At 33.4% G+C, this 24,643-nt stretch overlaps 2 protein-coding genes across 6 annotated transcripts in view; both read right to left on the bottom strand.

The window, feature by feature from the left end:
• Nucleotides 1–4,177, bottom strand: part of LOC123547538 (protocadherin Fat 3-like) — a 57,513-nt gene extending 53,336 nt beyond the window's left edge. For both annotated transcript variants that reach the window (XM_053551814.1, XM_053551815.1), the window contains exon 1: nucleotides 4,133–4,177. The gene's annotated coding sequence lies outside the window, so the exon portion shown is untranslated. The remainder of the gene's footprint in view (nucleotides 1–4,132) is intronic.
• Nucleotides 4,178–20,521: 16,344 nt separating this feature from the next.
• Nucleotides 20,522–24,643, bottom strand: part of LOC123547535 (protocadherin-like protein) — a 91,727-nt gene continuing 87,605 nt past the window's right edge. For all 4 annotated transcript variants that reach the window (XM_053551809.1, XM_053551807.1, XM_053551810.1 and 1 more), the window contains exons 13-14: nucleotides 24,311–24,392; nucleotides 20,522–23,047 (exon numbers count right to left, since the gene is read on the bottom strand). In XM_053551809.1, coding sequence (XP_053407784.1) covers nucleotides 23,005–23,047; nucleotides 24,311–24,392 — 125 coding nt within the window. In that variant the 3' untranslated portion in view covers nucleotides 20,522–23,004. The remainder of the gene's footprint in view (nucleotides 23,048–24,310; nucleotides 24,393–24,643) is intronic.

The following is a 24,643-nucleotide window of genomic DNA, read 5'->3' as shown; positions in this document are numbered from 1 at the left end:
CTATAAAGACTATACTTGGGGGGAGCTGTGCATTTTAGTTTAAAATTAATTGCCCTCCTTAAAAGGGGAGGAGGGGTTATTGTAAATGGTTTTGTTTGTTATGGAGTGGGTCGGCTGTACCCCCAAATTTTTAGGATGAAACTGGAAAAACCTTGAAGTTGGTCGGGAGATTTTCCTGACCAGAAAAAGACCTCTTTTTGATTTTGTGCCAGTAGGTCAAAGGTAAAGATCACATGATCAGAATTTTTTTTCCGGGGAAAACAGTTTGCTTTGTTAACACAATTTGAACAAAAGTTTTTTTTTAGACGGTAAATGACCAAAATTTTTGGGTCAATCAGAAAAATCCAGTAGCAATACAAATAAATTCGTTCCTTTTCAATTATTTCATGAAAGTGTTCTACAACTCTTGTTATAACAGAAACCCCCAAAATCACAAAGCACCCAAAGTCCATGCCCTTTGTTCACATTTATGTTCTAAAAAAAGAGATTTTTTCCCTTGATTTGATAAAAATGTTTAAAAATCAAAAAAGTTTTTGAGCGAGATTTTTTAAACCTCAAAAATTTTAAATAAGACATGAGCTTTGCTCATATTTTCTACCCCCTTTTGACAGAGTAAGGCAGAGTTTTACCCCTTTGTTCGGTCAAAAAGGGGGTTTAAAAAATGTTATTTATCAAAAGTTTTTAACTAGAATCCCCAAAATTTAAGCTAATTGTTTATCCCCATTCCCAGAAGCTGTACATCAGCCCTCACAGTTTTTTGATTAATTTTAAGTTGGGTACAACAATTGTTTTTCCCCCAGAAAATGAAATTTAAAAAAAAGTAGTTATTAGTTCCTTCAAAGTTTAAATCGTTGAGCTAAAACATCAAAAAACCAAGTAGGAAATATTAAAGTGTTACTAAAGCATGCGATGTTTAAAAATATGAAACCCTAATCCTGAAAAAAAGTGTTCAACAAACATAAAAAATCCTGGAAGCTTTAACTCATGTTCTATTATTTTTACTAATGTATTGCAGAGTACATACTTATTTTTTCCTCCTTTTTTCTCAGTATATAGTAAATAGAAGAAAAACAAAATGCAGAATTAAAACCGAGTGCAAATTTAAATAAATCTTTTTGAATGAAAAGAGTTCATTGTAAATTATCTTGCTTAATTTTTGGGCCGATGGTGATTAAGGGAAATTTCTGCATTGTTTACACAGCTAGATAAAAGGGATTTGAAATTTATTTTTAGGGAATTTTTATTCATAATATTTTATCATTCTATAAATGTTTTTAAAAAAACATTTTAAAAAGAATACAAGCCGCGGTAATTTTTCTCTAAAATTTTTAATCCAAAAATTTCATTAAAATATCTAACTTGTCAAAAAAGGGTCATAAAGCTTGATTATAAACTTCATTGGTGCAAAGGGGAATGTTTTGGGCCATTGTAATGTCGCCGTCCTTTTGGGGGGTCGCACTGATACAAATCAAAAATGATAAAAATTGTTATATGCAAGGGTGCGGCCAAATAAGTGACCCGCCCCCGGGGAGCCGGAAAAGCTTTAGGTTCATTGGACTCAGTGAAGGTATTGCGGGGTTTTTAAAGCCCGTCTTGTTGCTCTGAAAAATTTATATTTTGAGAATATAACCGGAATTTGACCTATGAATTTGCCCCCTACCCGACCGGGTTAAAACCCTGACGGGCCTCTTTCTCTGGTAAGGTTTGCCTTTGCAACAAAGATATTTATTAAAATCAACATGGGTTATGAAATATGTCTCCACAAACAAGGACCACCCCCTTATTTAATTATGAAAAAGTTGATTTTTCACGAAACTGAACTTTTTGGGGAGGGTCCTTCGATGAACCGTCGAAAAAATTAACAATTTTCTTATCCGTTTAGACAATTTTTAAAATTTTAATTTAAAAAAGTATTTCTTAAAAAATATCTTGTGTTTGGAACTTTACATTATTTGAGTTAATGAAAAACAGGGAATTTTCCGTACGAAAAGTACGGAAATACAGCTTTTTATCTTTAACTTTCAGCGGCCGAACGACTTGTTTTTTTTTCACAAACTTTCAAAAAAAAGTTTTTTTTTCAGTTATATCCCAAAATAAAATTTTATAAGCATTTTTCCAAAAAACAAAGTTCAGCAAATTTATTTTTATTTTATACCAGTTTTTATATAGCGCCTTTTATGATCAATTTAGTTCAAAGGCGCTTTACTGTTCAAATGCCCCACACGGGGCGCATTTTTCATTCTCTACTAAACAGACCAGGCGATCTGAGGAGGGACAGAGTGAGACAAAGTTCCCTACAGAGGATCAAAAATCAATAAGTTTGCCGGTAATTAGCCAGCCATTGCGAACAGAAACCCGGGTTCTTTAACATGCCAGTGTATGCAGTACACGCAAGGTTTGCCTGGGTTCCTCCAGTACACCTCTGGGGGGGGTGGGAAACACTGAAAAGCTTTTCTGAAAATTCCCGGTAGCTCCCGGGGGATCGAACCCCCCGCCTCGGTTTGGGAAAGGCCGTGTGCAAACCACTGAGCTATCCTCCACCCTTTAAAAATTTTCCCCCGGGGGCGTCCCCTGGGGAAAACATTGTTTTTAATATTCGATTGGGAAATACACTTTTTAAAAAGAAACTTCATTTTTGATCCCTTTACTTTTAACGCTTTAATAATAAACTAAAATCGATAATTGTTCAAAAAAAAAGCGACCAAGATTCTTGTATTTATTAAAGTGAACCCGGTCGAGCTGAAAATGCGATACGCTTTTGGAAAAGTCCTTCGTATTTCGAGTGTCATTCACGTGTCGTGTATCTTTTGGGAATTATGCGCGGTTTTGAGGCCTTCGCGTTGTGAGCGTGGTTTGTGATTACGCATGGTTTGATAAGGCGCCGTCGCGTTTGCAGGTTTGACACACGACAACGCGAAGGCATCGCGACTTTACAAAGTGACATGCGACAATGCGTATGACGCTCAACAATGCAAGTGACATCGCGTATATCCTGCTTTTGAAAGGCGACATTTTAAAGGAAATCGCGACATGTCTTTGGGGGATTTGTCGCCGTCTTTTTTGCGATTGTCGGGTGTCCTTCGTAATGTCGCTATGTCACTTTGCGTTGTTGTGTGCCCCCGAAAAACGCGGGGCGCATTAAAAATGGCCCCAAAGGTTTCCCGTAGGGAACCCCTTTGTTTTAAAAAAACTTCCGGGTTTTTTTATAATGGCATTCTATTCATATAGTTACTTATACATGAAAGCTTTTTCCAGGTTACATACAGTGTTTTTTATTTTATTAGCATCAAATGATCCTTCGCCCACATTTTATATATATAATTTCTAGCATGGCTCGTTTTGTTTGAAAGATCAAGCTCTGTTTTTTTTACGAAAAACAACGTTAGAGCGCGAAAGGTGAAAAACCTTATCACGTCAATTTACCGCAGGCCTTACCCTGGGTAAATGAAGCCCAGAATAACATTTATTAAAGTTTTCAATGAGGGGTTTAAAAAATGAAAAAAATCAAGGCCTTTTTGTATTTTTCGACTAATTTACCACCTAACTGTGGCAAAACTAGACGATAAACCCACGCAAGGATTTGATTACTTTAAAAGTATTAAATATATCTTTTTTTCTATGATGTTTACGTAGATATAATACAAACATTTTAATTATGCAATAACATGTCATAACATACAATCTGAAAAACCAATCTTTACGACCACATCTACGGTTAGAGCTTTTAAATTAAATTTACTCCTGTTTCGGGTTCAGAAAATATCTTCAAGTTGCCCAAAAATATCAACGTCGTCGATCGGCCGCGATATTTTCCCTTTTTACGATTGCCAAAGAGCGCCCTACAGAGGGACTGAACGTAGACCCCACCCCAAAAACAAAAATAGCGACCCGGTGTCTGGCAAATTTTACAAACATCATGTTTTTTAGCGTATTGTGTAGAGTGCGGCTCCGATGCACGGCCTGCCAGCCCCATTTTCATTACTTAGTGTAAGTGGGAAATATTTTGAACACATTTAAGAAAATAAAACTACCAAAAGCGGGAAAATCGTCCTGGATCCTCTTGATTGACACTTAACATATAATAAAATTTTTTTTTGCTATTTAAACAAGAAAAAATAAAAGATTAACTCACCTTTCTCTCGATATTTTCTAGCTGTTTTTGTTTTTCCTTTCCCCTAGAAATCAAATCAAATCCTTTTTTTTGTGATTATGGCTGGGCGTGTTGTTATACGGGGAAAAGTTTTTTTTCTCCTCAGTATTACCCTACGCTTAAAACCCCCACACAAATTTTACTATCTAAAGGAGGAAAAATTTTAATAGTTCGATATATATCGGATTTGGGGAAATCAAGAAAACAAAATTTTTCTAGGCTTTTTTAATATGCACTGCAGCTGAAAAAACACCTTTTAAGGTATAATGCATGCCCTGCGGGTGGTCTGATTAAAAACAGGGGAAACTATGAATTATTCCTTGGCAAATACGTGGCGTGATATAGTACTACAGTCGCGTCACATATTCCCCAGCATTAAAAATGCGTACCCAGTTTTCCCCCCTAGCAGTAAAGAGATTCTGTCCGCAAACTTTTTAAAATGGGTTTTATCATTAAAATTTTAGATTTTCAGTTCTGATGTAAATTTTTTTAAAGAAGTTTTAATGGGGTGAAAAAAAGCTAAAAATAAAATCGGAAAGAAGAAAGTTTTTTAGAATTCGTTTTAAGATGATGAGTGGTATTTGTAAATTTTTTAAAGGGGACCCATATTCTCATTCACTTCATATGCAAGGGGAAAGGGGGTGCATATTCAAGAAACGATGGGGGGAAAATAAAAAAATTTTTCCTAAACTGAAAATACTGATGGACACCTGTAATATTCAGTATTTTGGATAAGGATGTGGTACTAAAATTTTAATAGGAAAACAGAGGTTTTTGTAAAAAGTCTTCAACACAAAATATTAAGCTTTTGTATAAGGAAAAAAAAGGGGTTTTTTACGAACAGTTCCAAATAATGTTGAAGGGATGAGATTTTCTTTTAACACACCATTTGCTTAAACATTTTAAAAATTTTACGCCACTCTGTTCACTGGGGATGGCCCATCTTTGTATTGATAAAAAGTAAACAAAAAAATCAGGGGGGATTAGCATTGCAAGGATAACAGACATTCAAAAAGAATCCCTTAGAACGATATCTAAGATGCTACACGGGTCAGGGGGGTTTTAAATGCTAAGTCGATCATTTTAAATTCTTTTAAAAAGGTGGTTTTTAGTTTGTTTACATTTTTTTTAATTTTTCCACATTTCCCGGCGATTCACTGCAAATGTGTTACTGCCCCGGACGAAAGGAAACTCAAAATTAAACAAGGGAGCAATTTGGGTGTCAGCACGTGAAGTTTTTTTAAAAAAACATGTCGATGATTATAATTTCTTATAAAATAATAAATCCTTTTCAGATATTCGTCTTTAATTTTAAAAAAAATTTTTAATTCTGTGGAATTTTTCAAATAATTTACTTACGTGGATACTTTGCGCATCAAACGGGTTTCCCCTTCAGTTGTGAGGCATTTCCCGTTAAGAAAATAATAAAAAAACACAAAAGAATCAAAAAAGTCCTTAAAAACCCGACTGCTTTAAATCAGTGTAAGAAAATTTTTGTTACAACATTTCATGTTCTTTGGGTTGAGATAAAGTTTATTTTGAATGCAAATCCATTAATTACGTTTAGATGATTTTGCATTTAAAATTTTATTTGCCCCCGTTTTTTTACGTGAATGACAGCATTCTCGTGCAACTCGGCAAACGTTTTATGAAAAGTATGGTGGAAATTCAAACAAATTTAAATGACATTAAAGTGAGGTACTGTATATTGTCCAGTTTTGATCTTTGAATTCCTGTGTTTTATTATAATTTTTGTGAAAAAGATTAGAATGTTGCTTTTGCAATAACACATTGTTTGGGACCTCTAAACCAAATTTCATCCCTTTTTTTTGGGTTTTTTAAGAAATACAATTCAAAATTTTTTTAATGTGTTTTGAATTTAAGTGCTTGTATTTTTGAATACCAATTAAAAAATAATAATGGCAACATTTCTGGGCCTTTTATTGTAAGCCACTAGACTTCTGTAACGAAAAAATTTTTAATGTATTAAGGGGAATAACCCTTTTAGTTTTGTAATGTGGCTTTCCCTTTGACCACCGTTTTTTTTTATGCACACTTTGTAAACAAACTAAAAAATGTGTTTTAGCTCACATTGCGAAATGAAAGCAAGACAGTGAATTATTTACATTCTTTTTTTAAAATTAGAATTGTAGGACTTTGATAAATTTTTGGAAAAAGGGATGCATTTTTTTTGCACCAAAAGTTTTAAATTTTTGACTTTGAATGTACAAAAGAGTCTTATGTAATTCAAAATAACTTTTTTGTTTCGTTTTTCTTTTTATTTTAGTGACAACCCTTTGTGTATTTAAAAACTTTGAAACAGTTTTCATTTCTTTCCCCAAAAACCTTTTACTTTTTTGCAGGTAAATTTTTAAAATACCCCACCCACTTTTTTCTTTTTAAAAGTATCGCCCCCTAAAAAAAATTACTAGCATTGCATTATTTTTGGAAGGAAATTTATAAATCATGAACTAAACAAAAATTGACTGTCTAAAAACTATTTTTTTATCATCCGCTGTACAATGTAGGTCAAGAGAATAATTTACCACTCTGATCTTTTTTGTTACAGACCGGAAAATTTGGGCCTGGCCTACTTATCACCACCTTTAGCAGGGGTGGTAAACGCGAAATCCAATTCCCGCGGGAAAAATCGTTAAAAGGGGTTGCGAAAACGCCCGGTGCTGGTTTTTCCGAAAAAAGACGAAATTGGGTACGGAAGTTATATGATTTTGTTTTAGATAGAAAGAGTGTTTTTTCTCGTAAAAAAAAAAATGCTATTCGACACAAATATGATAATACATCACATATTAAAATATCGGGTTTGTAATTTATACTCGGCTCTTTACACAAAAACTCTGGCGACACGAAGCGTGAAAAAAAAATATGAAATCAAAAAAAAATGGCTTTTCTGCCCATTCCCTAATCGAGGAATCGATGCTTTTTGTGATAATCAACTTTTATAAAGTAAGGATTTCAAAATCATTTGCTTCAAATCGTTACGGGGGATAATTGAAAAAAATAGGGGAATGGGTTCGCAGGGGGAATATAATTGCTCAATACATTATTGTATAAAGTATCGCGCAACCCCTTTCCCCGGGGCGCAAACCCCTTTCCCGATTTTTTTTTGGGGAAATTTTTTCCCCCAAAAAGAAAACATTTCATTAAATTTTATGTAAATTATGACGTTTACACAGTTTGATCTTAAAGCGGTACTTTCCCCAAAAAGAAGGCACAAGAGTTAGAAAATTTGCTTTTTCTTTTCCATACTTTTTTGACAGATTGAGCCAGCGGAGTTCGTGATATTGGGGCTGACAAAAATTCAAATTTTGGTATTTCAAACATATTCTTTTTTCTTTTTGAGTCGAATAGCTTTTGTTTTTTTTCGAAAACACTCGTAAAGGGTTCATTATTTGCAAAAATAAATCCCACCTACCTAAATTTTTGTATCATTGATGCGAACCCGCACCGGAAGTCGCGAACCCCTTTTTAAGCGTTTCCCCCTGGATTTGGATTGCGCGTTTACCACCGTGCTTCCAGCAGCCGTGGATTTAATCACAAACTTACAAGTACTCATGCTCAGTAAAAATAGTTCAACATACTTTAAAAATTTTTCCCAATGCAAAAGTAATTTCTACGAATAACTTCGGCGAAAGCCTTTTTATTTCACCCTTTTACTTTACCGGGGGTTTGAATAATAAATTTTGTATCTAATATCCCAAAGCGCAGTTTAATTTTGATGAATGGTTAGGGGGACAAAACGCTGTTGCCCCTTTTTCCAATTTTGGAATGGTTTCCACAGATTTTGCCATAAATATTTTGTTTTACAGTTGCCGCGACATGTTTTTTTTGGGCCCCCCACCCATAGGGAAAAACCGTACTGTTTTTAAATCACATGTCCAACCACCTGGCCCCCCCATTTCTAAGACCCTCTGTTCTTTTTACCTTTCTAAATCCCCTTACTTTGAAACAAACAAAGGTCTAAGGGGCTACACGGATTGCCTGGCTGGGGCCCCCCAAAAAAAAAAAAGGGGGGGCCCAAAAAAAAACTTTTAAAAGAAAAAAAAAAAAAAGTTTTTTAAAAAAAAAAAAAAAAAAAAAAACAAAAAAAGGGGGAAAAAAAAAAAAAAAAAAAAGAAAAAAAAATTAGGGCAAAAAAGAAAAAAAGAAACAGAAAAAAAAAAAAAAAAAACCCCCGTTTTTTTAAACATTTTAGCTATTTTAAAAATGGTTTTCCTCAAAGTTAGATAACCGACTTGGGATATATTGTCTTGGAAAAAAATGTACCTTGCCATTGTAAAAAACCTCTAAGTCACTCATTGCAGTTAATCCCCATTATTCAAAATTATAATGCCGATAGGAAGCATATGGGGCGTTGCACATTCAAAAACCTCTCACGAACAGATCAATAAAACCCAGCTGCTATTTTTTTTGTTTGGACAATTCTAGCTTCAAAAGATATTTTTTTACATACAGTACTGTTTTTAATTTCGTTATGTTTTCCCGGTTTTCGGGGAGATGCCTATAATCAACTGTCATAGTGTAAATATAGGTCTTAACTATCAACAGAGGCCTCCGTGGCCGAGTGGTTAAGGTCATTGACTTCGAATCAAAAATTAAAGCCTCTCACTGAGTGGGTTTGAGCCTCAGTTGGGGCGCTAAATTTAAGCGGGGAACCCAATCAGTCCCTTACGGAAGGTCAATGGTTTCCCCAGGTGCCGCCCTTGAAAAAATAATGCCCGGAGGGACAGGTCTTTTCACCATTAAAACCAACAAACAGTATCAACATGTCTTTTTTATTTTTGTTTATTTACAAATTCAAAATTTATGTATTTAGAAAAAAAAAAATTCCCTTTTTTAAAAGTTTAAAACCCCAAAAAGCTTACTGAAAATTCGTTCGTTTCCTCTAATTAATTTTTTAGTGTGCAAATTTTGAAGACTTAGGGCATGTGTTTTGTTTAAATGCTCTGTGGGTTTAATTTTTAAATTTATTAACACAGCCTATAACTCTCTAACGAAGTTTTACAGTTTTGTTACAAAATGGGTAACAAATATTTTGTTTTCACAAATTTCAGTTTTTTGTAATCTCTTGAAATCTTCATTTTATGTGTAGAAGTTTTAAGTAATGATTAGAAAGTGTCAATTTTTTTTATTTTCGGAAGTGTATTTGGAGAAATTTTTTTATAAAGGAATAAGTTGTTACTATTTTTTAAGCAATATAAAGCCCATGGGGAAACCCAGTTAAAAGTTTGGTAAACAATGCAATGAACTGATTGTACAATGTAGGTCTCCCTGAAACAGAATTACTTTAAGGGGGAAAAGGACTTTTTTCAAAATTTAAGATTTTCTAATATCTATATACCAAAAAAAACTTGAAATATTTCAAATTGTTTCTCATTTTTTTTTAAGCGTAAAAATGGTATGGGCTTACCACGCGTCGCAAACAGACCCTTTTCGCGCTTTTTACGTCCGTTAATGGGACACTAAAAGGTATAAAAATGATACTACAAAAGTATTTTTGGCGTCAATGCATTTAAATTTTTATCAAACGAAATAAAGCAATTTTTAGTGATCTTAACATGAAAAAGGATTTTCTTCCGAATTTCGAAGGGGGTTCGAAAACAGACATTTTTGGTTTTTTTAAAAAAATTCAGGAAAAAAAAACGCTTCTGATCCCTTTTGCAAAAAAAAGGCCCTGGAAAATTTGCCAATTTTTTGTATTAAAAATTCATTAGTGGTTTAAAGGCTGTGCCAAAAAAGAAAAAAAAATTCACCGAAGGTTTTTCTAGTACAACCGTTTTAATTAGAGCATTGTGACGCAATAAAAAAAAGTCGCTTAAGACAGACGTAAGCACGTGAATATTTTTTAAATTTTTGCCCCCTTTTTTTTACACCGTGGCTGCAAAGTGGGCCTCCATACATATGGGGAAAATATGCTTTCTACGCCTGTAAATTCGCTTCTCCTTTTTTCTTCGTTTATTGAAACTCACTTTGCATGGAAAAAAAAACTTGCAATAGAAATTATTTTCTATTGTTTTGTTCTTTAAAAAAAAAATTTGGACAATTAAAATGTAGAGTAAAATATGTTTGTATATCGTCCAGAAATTTCTTGCCCCTTTATGCAAATTTGGCCCAATTTTCGGGCTCCATATTTTACAGAATTTCTCCCCTTTTTTTTTGGGATCTGGAAAATTTACCATATTTAAAATTTTTGTTAAAATTTGAAAGTTTTACCCAAATTATTGTTTCTTTCAAACATTAAATGTTTTTCAACAATATTTTTTTTCTTTTTTAAAACTTGCCCTATAAAAAAAGTTATTGAGTTAACCCTCGGATTGATGTGATATTCAAGGAGGAGGACAATATTGACCCTTCCAGTGAATACCATAGCTTCCAAGGCTAAAGGGGAATTAATATAATTTCAAAACGAAATTAACATAAATAATTTAAAAAAACTCAATAAAAAATTTCTTTTTCACCTAACTTTTAGAAAAATTTTTAAAAAAAATAAGCATCATAGATAATTATATCACACGGGTGTTTAAATTTCATATGTATTATTTTTTTATGTGTATTTATTTTAGTAATAAAATTTTTTGAAACAAAAATAATATTTTGATGGCAATTTATTTTAAGAAAATTTATTTATAATATTTCTTTAGTCTAATATTTTCGAGATTATCCCATTTTTTTTTCATGCAAAAATATAGCCAAGGAGACAAAAAATACTGTTAAGTCGGTTTATATACATTCTTATTACAGGGGAAAAAACCTAAATTATAGATTTGTACCAGCATCTGTTGATTGTCGGAAATTTCATAGCGCGGGACGGACCTCGGAAAAAAGGGGCATAAAATGCAGATTGTCGGGTTATATGAAATTCCAAATGAATTCAATTATTGTTTGTTTTGTGTAGAATCCTGTTTTTACGGCCCCTTTTATATTTCAGTTTTGTCAGGCAGGTAGCAACTTACGCCCCTCTTGGCTGTTTTTTATTAAAAATATAAGCATTCTTAATTTTTTAAGACCTATTATACACCTTCTATTCAAACTTTTCTTTTTAAAATAGTGTAAAATAAAAGCTGTACATAATCCCCGGGTCGGGAACGGTTTTTGCATCTTTTTAGGATCGTTTTGTGTAATGTAGTTTCTATTTGGCCAAAATTGCAAACTTTTAAAATATTTTTATTGAATTTTAGGAAAAACAATATTGGAAACAAGCCGCGACGGCATATGGACGAACTTTACTTCTAAACGTTTTGCGTCAGTAAACGGAAGGGGGTGTCCGGATGGTGTTTAAAATTATTTTAGTCGTTTTTATTTAGGTTTTTCCCCGTCCTGTCAAAAAATAACAAAAACAGAAATATTAAAAAGAAAAGAGCCCCGCCCGGGAAAACCCCATACGGGGGCTTTTCGTCTGGGCAGGATCCTTTTCTGTTCGTAACGGTTTCCTAAAATTCAATAGGCTTTAAAAGCGAACAACTAATCCTGACAAGACTGGCAAGTGGTTGGATCAAAGCAGTCGCAAAGCCCTATGTTTGGTTTTTTTTTGGGCCCGGCTCAAAAACAATGTTAAAAAAGGTAGAAAGGGCCATTTATGAAATGTTTGCGTGTAATCTTTGCAAAAAGTCAGGCGGGAAACTTTAAAATTCATAGTACATCGAATTTTAAAATTCCGTTGTACTGCTTGCAAAAGAAAAATACGTATTATATAAATGTCACTTTTAGGACTGCCCACTGGGCTATTTAGGGGGATACCCCTGATGGAGGACTGTAAGTTCGAGCCCCGCTACGAACATGGCTCTTTATTGAGAAAAAACTTTGGTAGTTTGTGTCGGAGGAGGGGTTTTGTACTAGTCGTTAAAGGAACAAAGTTTAAAGGAAATACCCCCCAACTGTTGAAACGAGCGTAAAAACTTGATTCAGAAAATTAAAAACTTTATTTCCCTTTCTATAAATCTGCCTTTTAAATTTTATTTATTTTAATTTTAAAAGAAAATTTACATTGGATAAACTGTGCGGAAAGTTTGTATTTTAATTATCCCTGCTTACCCAATGCAGCTGCAACCCTTTTTTAAAAAAGGGGTCCGTAAAATGCCGTTGTTTTAGATTTTAAAATTTTAAGGTGACTACCCCCTAGTAGGGCCCCAATTTTACCAAAGGTACTACAATTGATAGTGTAAACTTTGAAAATGTCAAACGATAGAAAAAAGCTGCATATTTAACAGAAAAAGGGCAGAAGTTCTCAAAAAACTCCTTGAGATAATCCCCCTAAATTTTTGGGTTTTTATGATTATCTCCCCTGAAAACTAGAAACATGTAAGTTTTTCCTTTTCCCCACGGGGAATTTTAGATTTCTTTTTGATTTTGTATCGAATATAAAAGCAGCTTTTTTCCGGAAAATTTTCTCGAAATCAAACTCGATTTCATAATCAAAGAAATTATATATTTCCCATGGCATCAAAGTTAACTTCAATACCCGGGTTTTTCTCCCCAAAAATGAAAAAATTCGAAAAATCTCTCCCGGTGAAAACTTTTTAAATTTTTAAGTTTTTAAAAAGGGCAAAATTTCATTTAATTTTTCCCTTTATTACAAATATGAAATAAATTACACCATATTATCCTTAAAAATTGTACACATATAGACCATTTTATTTCGGGAAAAAAGGGTTTTTTCCCGTAAAGTCTTTGTTTTGGTTTTTCGCCTTTTTTTAACATTTTTCAGAATAAAGGCGGGCTGTTAACCTAACAGTTTTCCCGGATTCTGTACCCGTCAAACCGTTTTCCCCAAGTAAACTGCCAACTTTTCCCCAAAAAAAGGGGAAACGGGTGGGTAATGATTTCAGAACGTGTCGTTCTCAAATAGCACGGGGAAAATACGCCCCTCCCAGGGTCGAACTAGCGACCCCGAGATCCCTAACCAACGCTCTTACCCATTGAGTAACGGGGGGCTTCAGTAAAGTCTTTTTCCGCATATTTTGAAATTGCAATAAAATTTCCAAAAGCTTAAACCAATTTTTTTATTTTTTTTTCCGTTTTTTTATCCTCCCGACACCCCCCCCCCCCCCCCCCCCCCCCCCCCCCCCCCCCCCCCCCCCCCCCCCCCCCCCCCCCCCCCCCCCCCCCCCCCTTTCTTTAAAAACTTAACTTTTTTTTGCCTTTTGAACGTCGTATTTCGCGACTTATTTTGAGAGCACTGATTTTAAAAAAATGCATGAAGTGGGTATTGAAAAAGAAAAATCAAGAACTTCTAGTAATTTAAAGAACCACTTTTTAATGAAATATTTTGGGAATACTCATATTATGAATTGTTAAAATTTTTACGATTAAAGAAATATTTTAAATTCTGTCCATAACTCTTGTTTATAGGTTTCCCGGTAGAATTATGACAAGCATTTTAAAAAAAAACATGCAACGTTAATAAGATTACATGTCTTTTAACGCGTGCAGTAGTCAAGTTCAAACGGGTTTTACTCAAAAAAAGCTTCGGTGAACTTTTTTCTATTTTGGATAGTATAACAAATAAAATTTTTTCTACAAAAAATTTGGGAAAAATTCCACGGGCCAATTTTTTGCAAAAAAGGATCAGAATCGATTTTTTCCTGAATTTTTTTAAACACCAAATGTCTGTTTTCGAACCTCCTTTAAAATTCAGATAGAAAAAATGTTCATGTTTAAAAATCCTAGAAATTGCTTTTTTCTGTGTTTTATATTTAATCTAATGCATTGACGCCAAAATCGCTTTAGTACGATTTTATATATTTTGTGCCCTTAACGGAGTAAAAAGTGCGAAAAAGGGGGCATGTTTGCGACGTCATTGGGAACGCATACGCATGTTTTTTGCTCTAAAAGTGATGATACAATTGGGAAAAATCTTTAATTTATTTTTTGGGATATAAGACAATCAGCAAATCTTAAATTTTTACAAAGTACCCCTTCCCCTTTAAAAAAAACAATGTAACATTTCGCAAAAAAAAAATCCCTACCCCTAAAAAAACCACAGAAAAAATTTACACATTTTCTGTTCAAAAAACATCATTGTCAAGTGTTTTAAAACACTTTTTAAAAATTTTTTGATTGATGTACTTTATACCAAAAAGCAAATATATTCATTAGTTAAAAGGGTAGATGGCAGTAAAAACCATTAAAAACTGAAAGGTGGGAAACCCCAGCCCAAAAACTAAGCATTGACCGCCAAATTGAATATAAGGCATTTCATAACAGAGTTATTTTGTACCCCAAAAAATTTCGAAAAAATTTTACAATTTTGCAAAGTGAAACATTTTAAAATTATTAAAATAAAGCTTTAACTTTTAGCCAAATCGTGAAAGATTGCTTCCCTTGTACACATAAGTAGTTACTCTTATTCCAAGTGTAAACAGGCGATTCAGACGACGTATTCCATGAAAGGCAAAAAATTGAAGCAGTTAAATCCTTTTAAGACATTCAAAAAATTGCGCGGGCCCTTGACCTGAGATCAGTTTTTTGGGCTGTGCAAAAAGGTTGAAAAAGTTTTTGATAGTCAAAATATCTTTTTTTTTGGTTAAAGGATTTTTTCATTGTAAAAATCAAGGATAATAGACTCAAATTTTTCATGTATCGTGAAATGACCCTCGCCAAATTTTTTTTACATAATTTTGGATGTTCTTCATTTTTTGTAGGGACCATTGCTTTATCGGTCTTCCCTCGGGAACCGGCACAAAATACCTTGTCAATTCCCCAAAGGGTGCTCAAAAAACAAAATGGAAAGACTTTCAATAAAAACCCCTTTTTGTCACGGCACTACAAGGGGAAAAACTGTACTTACTGCTTAATTAATTTTGCGCCCCCGAGCAGAGTTTTCAGTGACAGTTTTATATGTTTATAGTACGTGTTAAGTTCTATTAAATACAATATAAGAAACGAGATCAATTAAAAGTAGGTCGTCGAAGGATGGTTGAAGTTTAAAGCGGGAAAAACAAACAAAAAAATGGTTTGATCTGTTCAATATAGACGCATGGAAAAAGTTCAGATTATTTTCAGACAGAAAAGCTGAGATCTTTTGATTTTTTAAAGCAGAACAAGCAGTATCCCAAAACCGAGGGGTTAGGTGCCGTTTTTTAAGTTCGTTTTACGTGGGCTCGAGCATATTACTCAAAAAAGGAAAATTCCTATGTAAATTTTACTTCCGCCCTTTTTTTTTCCAATGAAAAAATTTTGACGTTCATTTCGAATTAAAAGCAAAAAGGAAAAAGGCGAAAATTACGTCATTGCTGCTTAGTGATAAAAGAACGCTGTCTTACACGTCCGCCTTGTCAGGAGAACGTTCCTTAAACGTCGCAGTTTTTCCCTCTGGTGAACAAAATGGCCATGCTGTTTTTAAAGTTAAATGCCAAAAATATATGCAGTTTTAATCTATCTTGTTTACAAAAGGAGACGAACATGAGTAAATTAAAATGAAATATTTTTTCGGTGTTCTTGCAAATGAACGACAGAATAGGGCAGGGAAATTAACCATAATCACAGGGGCCCATTATTTTTTCAGAGATCCTTTGGAAGCAAGAATGCGCCCGGCAAAATAATAGCAGATATAGTTCAGAGAGGTAACGAACGTGCAAACACCCTCAAGCGCAGGCGCCACTCCAACTTAAGAGTTTTGATATATCAACTTAAAATTTTCCCTTCAAAATACCCCCGGGTTTATAAAAAAACGGCCCAAAATGACCCGTAATGAAGTATTTCGACCCCCATGAATAAAGACCCCCCGGGCTTATTCTATAGAAAATGTGACTCCTTTCTGAAAAATTGACTCCCCCTTTAAAAAAAAAGACTCCCTTTTAAAACTCTATAAAAAAAACGACCCCCCCGGCATTATTTATAGAAAAAATGACCCCTAAGTAAAAAACTGACCCTAAAAATGACTCCCCCGAATTTATAAATAACGACCCCCGGGTTATATTCTATAGAAAAGTGACCCTTATGTAAAAATACTCATGCCGAATTAATACTTCGAACCCCCAAAATAACGATTCCCCGGGCATTTTTCATTTAAAAAAGTTACTCTTTCCGTGTAAAAAACCGGCTCCTAAAAAACTTTTGACGAAAATCATTAAAAAGTGATCCCCCAAACTAAACGGACAATTTTTTTCTAGTCTAAACTTAAAACCCTCCATTCCATATTAACATTTTGTTGTACTACTCTACTGGTGCCCCTCTTTTTTGAAACTACATGCACTTCTTCTTCCTACACTACCTATACTTTTACTCTACTAAAACAACGACTACGATATATACCGTTTCCACTAATCCTTGTAATCTACCCCTTTTTTCTCTGCTGCTGATGTTACGTCCTTTTTTCCTGCTGTGTGCTGCTGTGCTGCTGCAATGCCCCTACCCGCCTTACCCCTACTACTCTATACTATATACTTTCTATGTTGCGTACCCTCTTTCTGCCATCTAAGTATTGCAAATTTGTTTAAAAATAAGTTCTTTTAGCATTTCGTTGCGTTTTCTTCTGGGAAATTTCTTCATACCGAAGTTTGAGGGATTTTTGACATGGTGTTTTTGGAAGTATTGGAATGTTATTTTTCCCGAAAAAAATGTAAACACCAAAATACAGCGCTAGAAATAGAATCCCCTTTTTCCCCTTGCGGAAAGCTTGATTTTTGTGTCAATGATGGTATTGGGGTAAGGCAAAGGAAGGACGGGCGGGCAAGGGCAAATCTTTGCCCCCTCCCCCGAGGGGGGGAATAAAATGCAGCAATTAGGGCCTTAGATAATGGTTCACTAAATTTGACCAAAAGACCGGGGGGCGTTTTTTTTTGGGGGGCAATATTCTTCGTGGGGTTCAGTTTTTTTCACGTGGGGGAGTCATAGTATAGACTTGGGGGTCATATAAAAAATGACCGGGGGGGCACTTTTTTATAGAAAAATGACCGGGGGGGGGTCAATTCTATGGGGGTCGAAATACTTCATTACACCGGCGTTTTATATCCGTTTCAGTAATTTTTAAACGGTGATTGTCTCGCATGTAAGCATAATCACTCTCGATAAAATATTATATTTCTCATTCAGGAGCAAGAAATTACAATAGGGGGGGGCCGTGGAAATGTAAATTTTTCTTTATTGGATATTTGGTTAGCAAAAAATTTCCAAAAGTGACTTTTTTGTTTATCAAACCCTATTTCTTTGCCCATAAGTGTCGTAGTTTTTAATGTAAAAAAAAGATAGAAAAGTAAAAGAAAAAACGTTCATTTTCATCGCAAAAAATAGAACCATCAATCGGGAATTTTTCACTCGTTTTGAAAAAAAGGATACAACGTAATTTTAAAAGAAAATTTTAAAAATTTAAGTAATTAACTTTTGAAATAAGTTTCTTTCAGTTTGTAACTGATTGTCTCAATGTTACCGAAAACTTTTAAATTTTGCACAGAAAATTTTGGGCTAATTACTGTTTTGTAAAACAGCATAGCCTGTATGAAAACATTTTAAAGAAAAAATAAGAACAGTCCGATCAAAACCATAGTCCTGATGCATTTTAAAAATATCAAAAAAAGAAGGTTTACCTAAAAAAGACCAATGGGAAATTTCTTGAGTGCATAAGAAATATGACCGTTTTCAGTGAATTACAAAATTCGAGTAAAGTGTTTCTGGTATTTTTCTGTAAAAATGTCAAATACTTACTTGGTAAGAATAAAAAATGGTAAATTGGGCGAAAATAAAGGAGAAGAAAGTTTGTTTTACATGTAAGTTTAAAAGTCTTTCACTCATATCGTGAAAATATTGCATTGGTATTCACCCCCAAACGATTTTTCAATCTTATGCTGAAAAAACAACAAATTTCCCCTCTATCTTTAAACAACTATAACGTCATTTTCCGAGTTCATTTCAGATAAAACACCCAAAAAACGTAACTGGTCGTATTGACAGGTTTTTATAAAGGAGAAAAGAAAACAACCCCAATACTTTATGAAACAAAAATTTTGTTTTCGGTTTGAATATGTAAAAAAATTTTTTTTCATATGTGGAAACTTTAATATTGTCATTAATATCTAAATATTTGAATATTTAAAAAAAATAAAAAAAAATAAAAAGAAATCTCATTAAGACTTTAGTGATTTAATTATCTGGAAGTTTTTTTACATGCATTTACTCTGTTTGCCTGATAAGCTTTTATACAAATCATAAAGTCACCAAAACTATTAAAATTTAAAAATTTTAAAGAAAAATTGTGTTTAAAGTTGCATAAATCCATAAAGGGAATGAAAAAATAAGTCTGAATTTTTAATCTTTAGCCTCTGGCGGCAAATATTTTGCTTTTGCGACCAGTGCAGACAAGACAGCCTTAATCCGTGCGGATGATCTGGTCGCATGTTTGCTGTTCAGTCAATAAGTTTTTAGTGACACCCCTTCGAATTTAATGGTTGTCTAACTAAGAGGGCCAGTCCCTTTTAGAAGTTTAGCAGGTAAAAGGGTTTAAACAACCCACTGCGATATGTTTTGTGTCAGTAGACAAACAGATGTAATTTAGAAAACAAACAAAAAACCGAAAAGTCTAATTTTTACATAGGGAAACAATGAAAAAAGTCAACAAAAGTAAAAGTTGAGTATTGAGTAAAAATAAAAGCAACCAGAGAAATAATCCCAAAACAAAAAAAAAGTATAATACAAAAAAACACCTTTTGATTCAAACGTAAAAGGGTGGACGGAAAGGTACATATTTTGGAATTTATAATTTGCATATTGTTTAATATACCAACAAATTCATGTTTTAATAACAAAAGAAAAATAAACAATAAAACAATAAAAATAGGGGGGTAAGGCACACCATAAAATCTTATAAAACCCGGTACGGCACGATATGGGCTTCAATACCCGGACACGTCTTTTGAAGGGGTATATCGAAAATGATATCGCGAAGTGTATGTTACTGACACGAAATGCTTTGGGGTTTTTTTTACCTAGAGTGAAAGTGACGAAATCTAGCTGAAAAAAATAATCCTTTATAAAAATGTACATTTAAAGTTAGACATTTTTAAATCACGGGTATTAACTAGTGTGTCAAATGTTAAAACAATTTTATTGTTTATATTTAAAGAAGATTAAAAAAATTTGTAAATTCCCCTTCAAAAAGGTTATCGAAAGTATATTTCGCTTGTCAAAAAATGTATTTTTGATCTTTTTCCAGTTTCGGCCTGTTATCTATTTAAAATTTAAAAACCGTCTCTAAAAATCCCAAATTCCTACAACAGTATCAAAATTTTCTGTGTACTCTTTGGGGAAAAATTTTTTATTTATTTTGTCTAGTCTAATTTTGTTTATAGTGATTATAGGATTGCACAGCAAAATAATCAAATTTCAGTTTCTAAATTGCCAAATTTTTTTTCATTGTTTTACCCTACGTGCCACGTCAAATGAAACATTATTCCAACAGATGAAGTTAACATGCATTTCAAAAAATTATTCTCTCTTGAAATTGCTCATATTCGGGCACATAATTTATACATAAAGAAAGAGATATCTCAATGTAAAACTGCATTAAAAGTAAAATTTTCATGTACAAAAATCAAACCTTAACGAACTTTCCAAAAAGTTAATCTTGTCTTCGGAAAAAAAAAAAACAGTCTTATTGAAGACCCAAATTTAAGAGGCATGGTATGATTAAAAACATAATGGGTTTTTTGAAAATCAAGAGCAACCGCACTCACTTAATAAGGCCTTTGTCTTATTAACAACATTATTCCAATTTGCCCAAAGGACTATAGGGAGGATTAAATTTGTTTTTTTCAGTTGTAACTTTTGTTCAAAATATCTACCGATGTCACAAATATAAATGGCATGAAGTATACATTAAAAATACCGAGTTTTGAGATAAGCGATTCCGAGATATCGAGTTTGAACTTAGTTACTATATATATATTGACTAGGTACCCGTCACTTACCAAGGAGAGGATAATAATTGTAAGCTAGTATAGCTTTCTTATTAATCATATGAATAGTACATAATTATCCACTAAATAAATCTAGTAATAACGTTCCCCTGAGTGGGGATTAATTGTTTGAAGTTAAACAAAATTTTTTATCATCAATATCCATGAACGCATTAAATTTAGGAAATAATTTGTATCAAGGGGTACAATTTTACTCTTTGGCACGTAACGTACATATGCAAATAAGGTGGTTCAGCGGTAAGCGTGAGAACCTCTGTGTTAATGACGTTTTAAAAGTTTTTTTTTAGGCCCCAACGAAATAATAGTAAATATTTGAAATGGGTAAAAAAAAAAATTCCAGACCTCTTCAAAAAGCTCCCCTTTTAAATGCTTTTATTTTTTAAAAAATGCAGATTTAGAAGAAAAATTTTTTTTACACTTCCCTTGGGGGCGTACTGCAGATTTATTCGAAGCTCAAATTAAAAATTGATCCGATTAACGCAACTGAATAAGCTGTGCCTTTTTATTGAAATGTGATTAATATCAAGACGATCTCATAAGAAATATTGGAAGTGCATACACACTACTGCATGCACATGCCATTAAAAGGGTCATGAAATTGGCCTTAATTTTTTCAAACGTTTTTAACAGAGTTTTAACAGGTCACCATTAAAATTCACCCATTAGTTCTTACTATTTAATGGGATTTTCATGACCATAGTTTTAATGCAATACATTAAAAAGCCATGAAATATGTATATTAAAACCCTGGTAAAATACACCTTGTTAAAATGACTTTGATGGCCATGAAAAGCTGCTTAAAATAAACCATTAAAATAAGTTAACAGGCTCCTTAAAACTCAGTGAAAATTTTTAATTGGCATGAAATTAATGTGCCATTAAAAAAATACCCCTTAATTCCCCATTAATTAGTAAGAACTAATGGGGCCATTAATAATTTTAATACTCTGTTAATGCCCGTTACTTATTAAAAAATTGATAAATGGTCTCATTAAATATGCCAGATTCAATTTTAATGGGTTCGTAATATTTTAATGGTATATCAAATTAAGGGCCATGAAAATTTGCCTTAAGAATTAGACATCTTAAGATAATCAACTTCATATTTATTTTTGCCGTATTGATTTAAACTACGTATTAATACACGTGTAATAGTATCGTTACCTATGTACTGTTTTGTAATATGCTAGAAGAATATTTGTTTCTTCTTTTTTTCTCTCATTATTTGTAATGTAAACACATGTAACAGCCTCGTCAAATTGTCATACTGTATCCTTATTCTGTCATATGTTCATATGAAATGAGAAAATAAATGGATTTTGTATTGTATTGTTTTGTACTGAGAAAGGTTTACAGGTACCGGTTTAATAGATCAAGTGACCATGTGGGTAGTTTTAACTATTCAACATTATAATATTGACCAACATTCTGACCAAGTTTTTATTGGTACAGACATTAGGCATCAGGTGTATTCAAAAAGCAACTGTTGATGACAATGTCAGCGCACAATGGGCAATCACAACTTAGCTCTACTTCAGTACTTTGTGCTCAGGTGCATGCACTTAAACAGCTAAGAGCAAATGTTTGAGGGATTGCATCACAAGTTCCCCCCTCCCCAATCAAGCGTACCACACTCTTTGATTCATCGGAACGAAGAAGCGATTGATCTGCCCATGCCCCAAATGAATTTAAGTCAGACTGTAAATCTTCACAATCATGTGTACTGTTCACTTCTCTATAAACCTTAGTTTCTACTCAAGGATTGGAAAATTAATTTGAAAATCTAAACTGGTCTTAGCACATTTTATAATGTAAATTCCTTACCCCACGCTTTTTCTTATACAAATGCTAATTATTTGGACAGGAAAAACAAATAACAGAAAAGTGGCATGCATCAATACATATTTACCTTTACCAAATAATGTAGATTGATGTTATCAAATAAATTAATATGTTTTCATCCGACTTTCATTGAAATAAATCCGATTTTTTGTAGAAACACAATTTGGCAAACATTTGAAAAACAATGGCCTAACTGCATCAAAGGGAAATAACTTTAATGCAACTAAATATAACATCACAATATATTATAGATAATGTGTGCATAGTATGTATTTATTGTGATTAAAGTCCATTTTAGAACAATTTGGGACTGGAATTAAAAGCATTCAATGGGAGTGCAAGCCAAAAAACAAAACAAAAAGAAGAAAATATACGAATCACATTTTACGAAATGAAGGTTAAAATGGACATCACATTGCTGTTAAGGGCCATTAAGTTTACTCTTAAATGAAATCGTACAGAACCTGAACATTTAATGGGCATTAAATAAATTTTAAGGGCCATGAATAATCCTGTTAAATTCAAAATATACAGAATTTCACTATTTTTTCAAAGCCATTAACTTTTTTAGCTATCAAACTTAATTTTTAATGGCATGATTCAAGGTAAAAAGTGGGTGTTTTAATGGTATTTTAACATGTAACCCATTAATATTGTGAAACCTGTTAAATAAAGTGATGCAAGAATTAATGGGGTTAATTAACGGTTTTTCCTATTTTAATGGGTATTTTACAGGGTTTTAAACCATTTTTAATGGTATGTGCATCCAGTAGTGATATAAATATATAATGAAGACGCCATAAAAATGTTACCAGTAACATAATTCTCATCTTTAACTTTTTCATCACGTAAAATGGCAATAACTACGTGCTTGTCGTTATCTTTACTTCGTTCCATTTATTTCACTGAAAATGAGGAGACCAGAGACAAAGAATAAGGTTTGGAGGAAACGGGCCTTGCGTCAGTATACTTTTCAACTTCAAACGTAAGTATTTCACAGACTAGTAAAGCATCCCAGGCGGGGAAATGTTCCTTTTGACATTCGAAATGGTTTTCATAGCTATCTTTTGACTAATCCGTCAGCTATCATACAGTCTTAGCTTCGGCTGGCGATGTATTGTCGTCGGTCCTGAAAAGAAACATCAAGGTACAACACAGTGACAGGCTAATAGATGTAAAATCATTCTCAATTTTATTAAATGAACGTTATTTGGTAAATAAATATAACACTCATAAATCCGTTTCTTTGATGAGGACAAATGAAGTGTTTTGCTGAATTATTTTTCACTATGTTTCTTTCTTCAACCTACATGATCATAATTCAGCAGTAGACTGTCCGGCCTAACGTGAAGCCTTGAAAAAATGAAATTTGAACAATATTTCTTTAAAGGTGCATCTAATTTTAAAAATCGCATTTCAAGTTATAAAAATCATGCTTTAGTCTCCATTTACTCAATGTTTTAAGATGGAAGTCTGTTTTGTAACTTACTTTCGTTCTAAAAACTGAATATTCTTATTGACTAATATCCTCTACGTAATATTAATTAGGATCTTTGTCACGTGAGTGTTTGCATTCATATTCTCCGTATTGGATAACACCATATTCAGATTGTTTTAGATATGTTATATAGGATAGTAAGTAAATGATTACCAGCAATACGTGAAAAAAAGTTTTGTTTTGTTGGTGGGTATAGAGTCACACAAACACAGTTAAGGTCATATGGCGACCTAGGAGCCCCTCCCCTCCGGGCATCATATCATCACCCGCGGGCACCTGAGTAGAACCACCGACCTTGTGTAAGCCAGTTTGATGGCTACATGACATAACTGTACACCCGAAACGAGGTTTCGAACCCACATTCGCGAGAGGCAAGTGATTCGAAGCCAGCGACCTTACCCCTCGGCCACGGAGGCCCCTACATTTAAAGGTCGAAGAAAGGATAAATATAGTTAGAAAATCAAATGAAGACTACCTAAGCCGCTTTAGCAAATATTTAGAGGTCATTTTACATCATTAAACAACTTTGTATATAACTTTCCACGACATTTTTGTTAAAGTCGCAAACTGCGTTCGTTTATACGCTGTTTTCTTCAAAAGTAGCATCAATAAAGAAGACTTATGGAAAAACACTAGGGAAAAATTAATGTGCCACGTCTTTGGCATGATGAGACTGATTATCAAGCCACTTGCACTCGCATTCGAAGCTGACACGTCTAGGCGGTTTAGAGTATTTGACCCGTACTGACAATGGGCAACTAACGTTCGATTACGCATTTCATATGAGATGACACTATATAAAACAATACAGTACCATATCTGATGCTTTTGCAACCTGTCTAATAATAGCTATAAAATATCAATTTCCGTTCCATGGTCATGGATTGAACTTACTTTTCATTAATATTTTTATTCTTTGGTTTCATTGTTATCGTCTCTGTGCATACTGGTTGATTTTTCTTTATCCAGCGATACACTGAAAACAAGATATTTGTGTTTCAAAATAGCAGTAGAACTTACTTCTTCAGTACAAAGTTGAGAATCCTCCTTTCTGATCTTTTACTGTGTACATTTAACAAATTAATCACCAAATACAGAAGCACGAGAACACGTACCTCAATATAATTTAAAACGCAACAATAGTTTATGGAAAATATTTCATTCTTGCAACTTAAAGTGGAATTGTGCGCAGTTTTCAAGTAAAAATCCAGTTGAAACAGGCGTGTG

This window comes from Mercenaria mercenaria, chromosome 9 (genome assembly GCF_021730395.1).
Source record: "Mercenaria mercenaria strain notata chromosome 9, MADL_Memer_1, whole genome shotgun sequence".
In the NCBI taxonomy this organism is placed as follows: domain Eukaryota; kingdom Metazoa; phylum Mollusca; class Bivalvia; order Venerida; family Veneridae; genus Mercenaria; species Mercenaria mercenaria.
The sequence above is the reverse complement of the archived record's forward strand: the minus strand, read 5'-3'. Positions and strand labels throughout refer to the sequence as shown.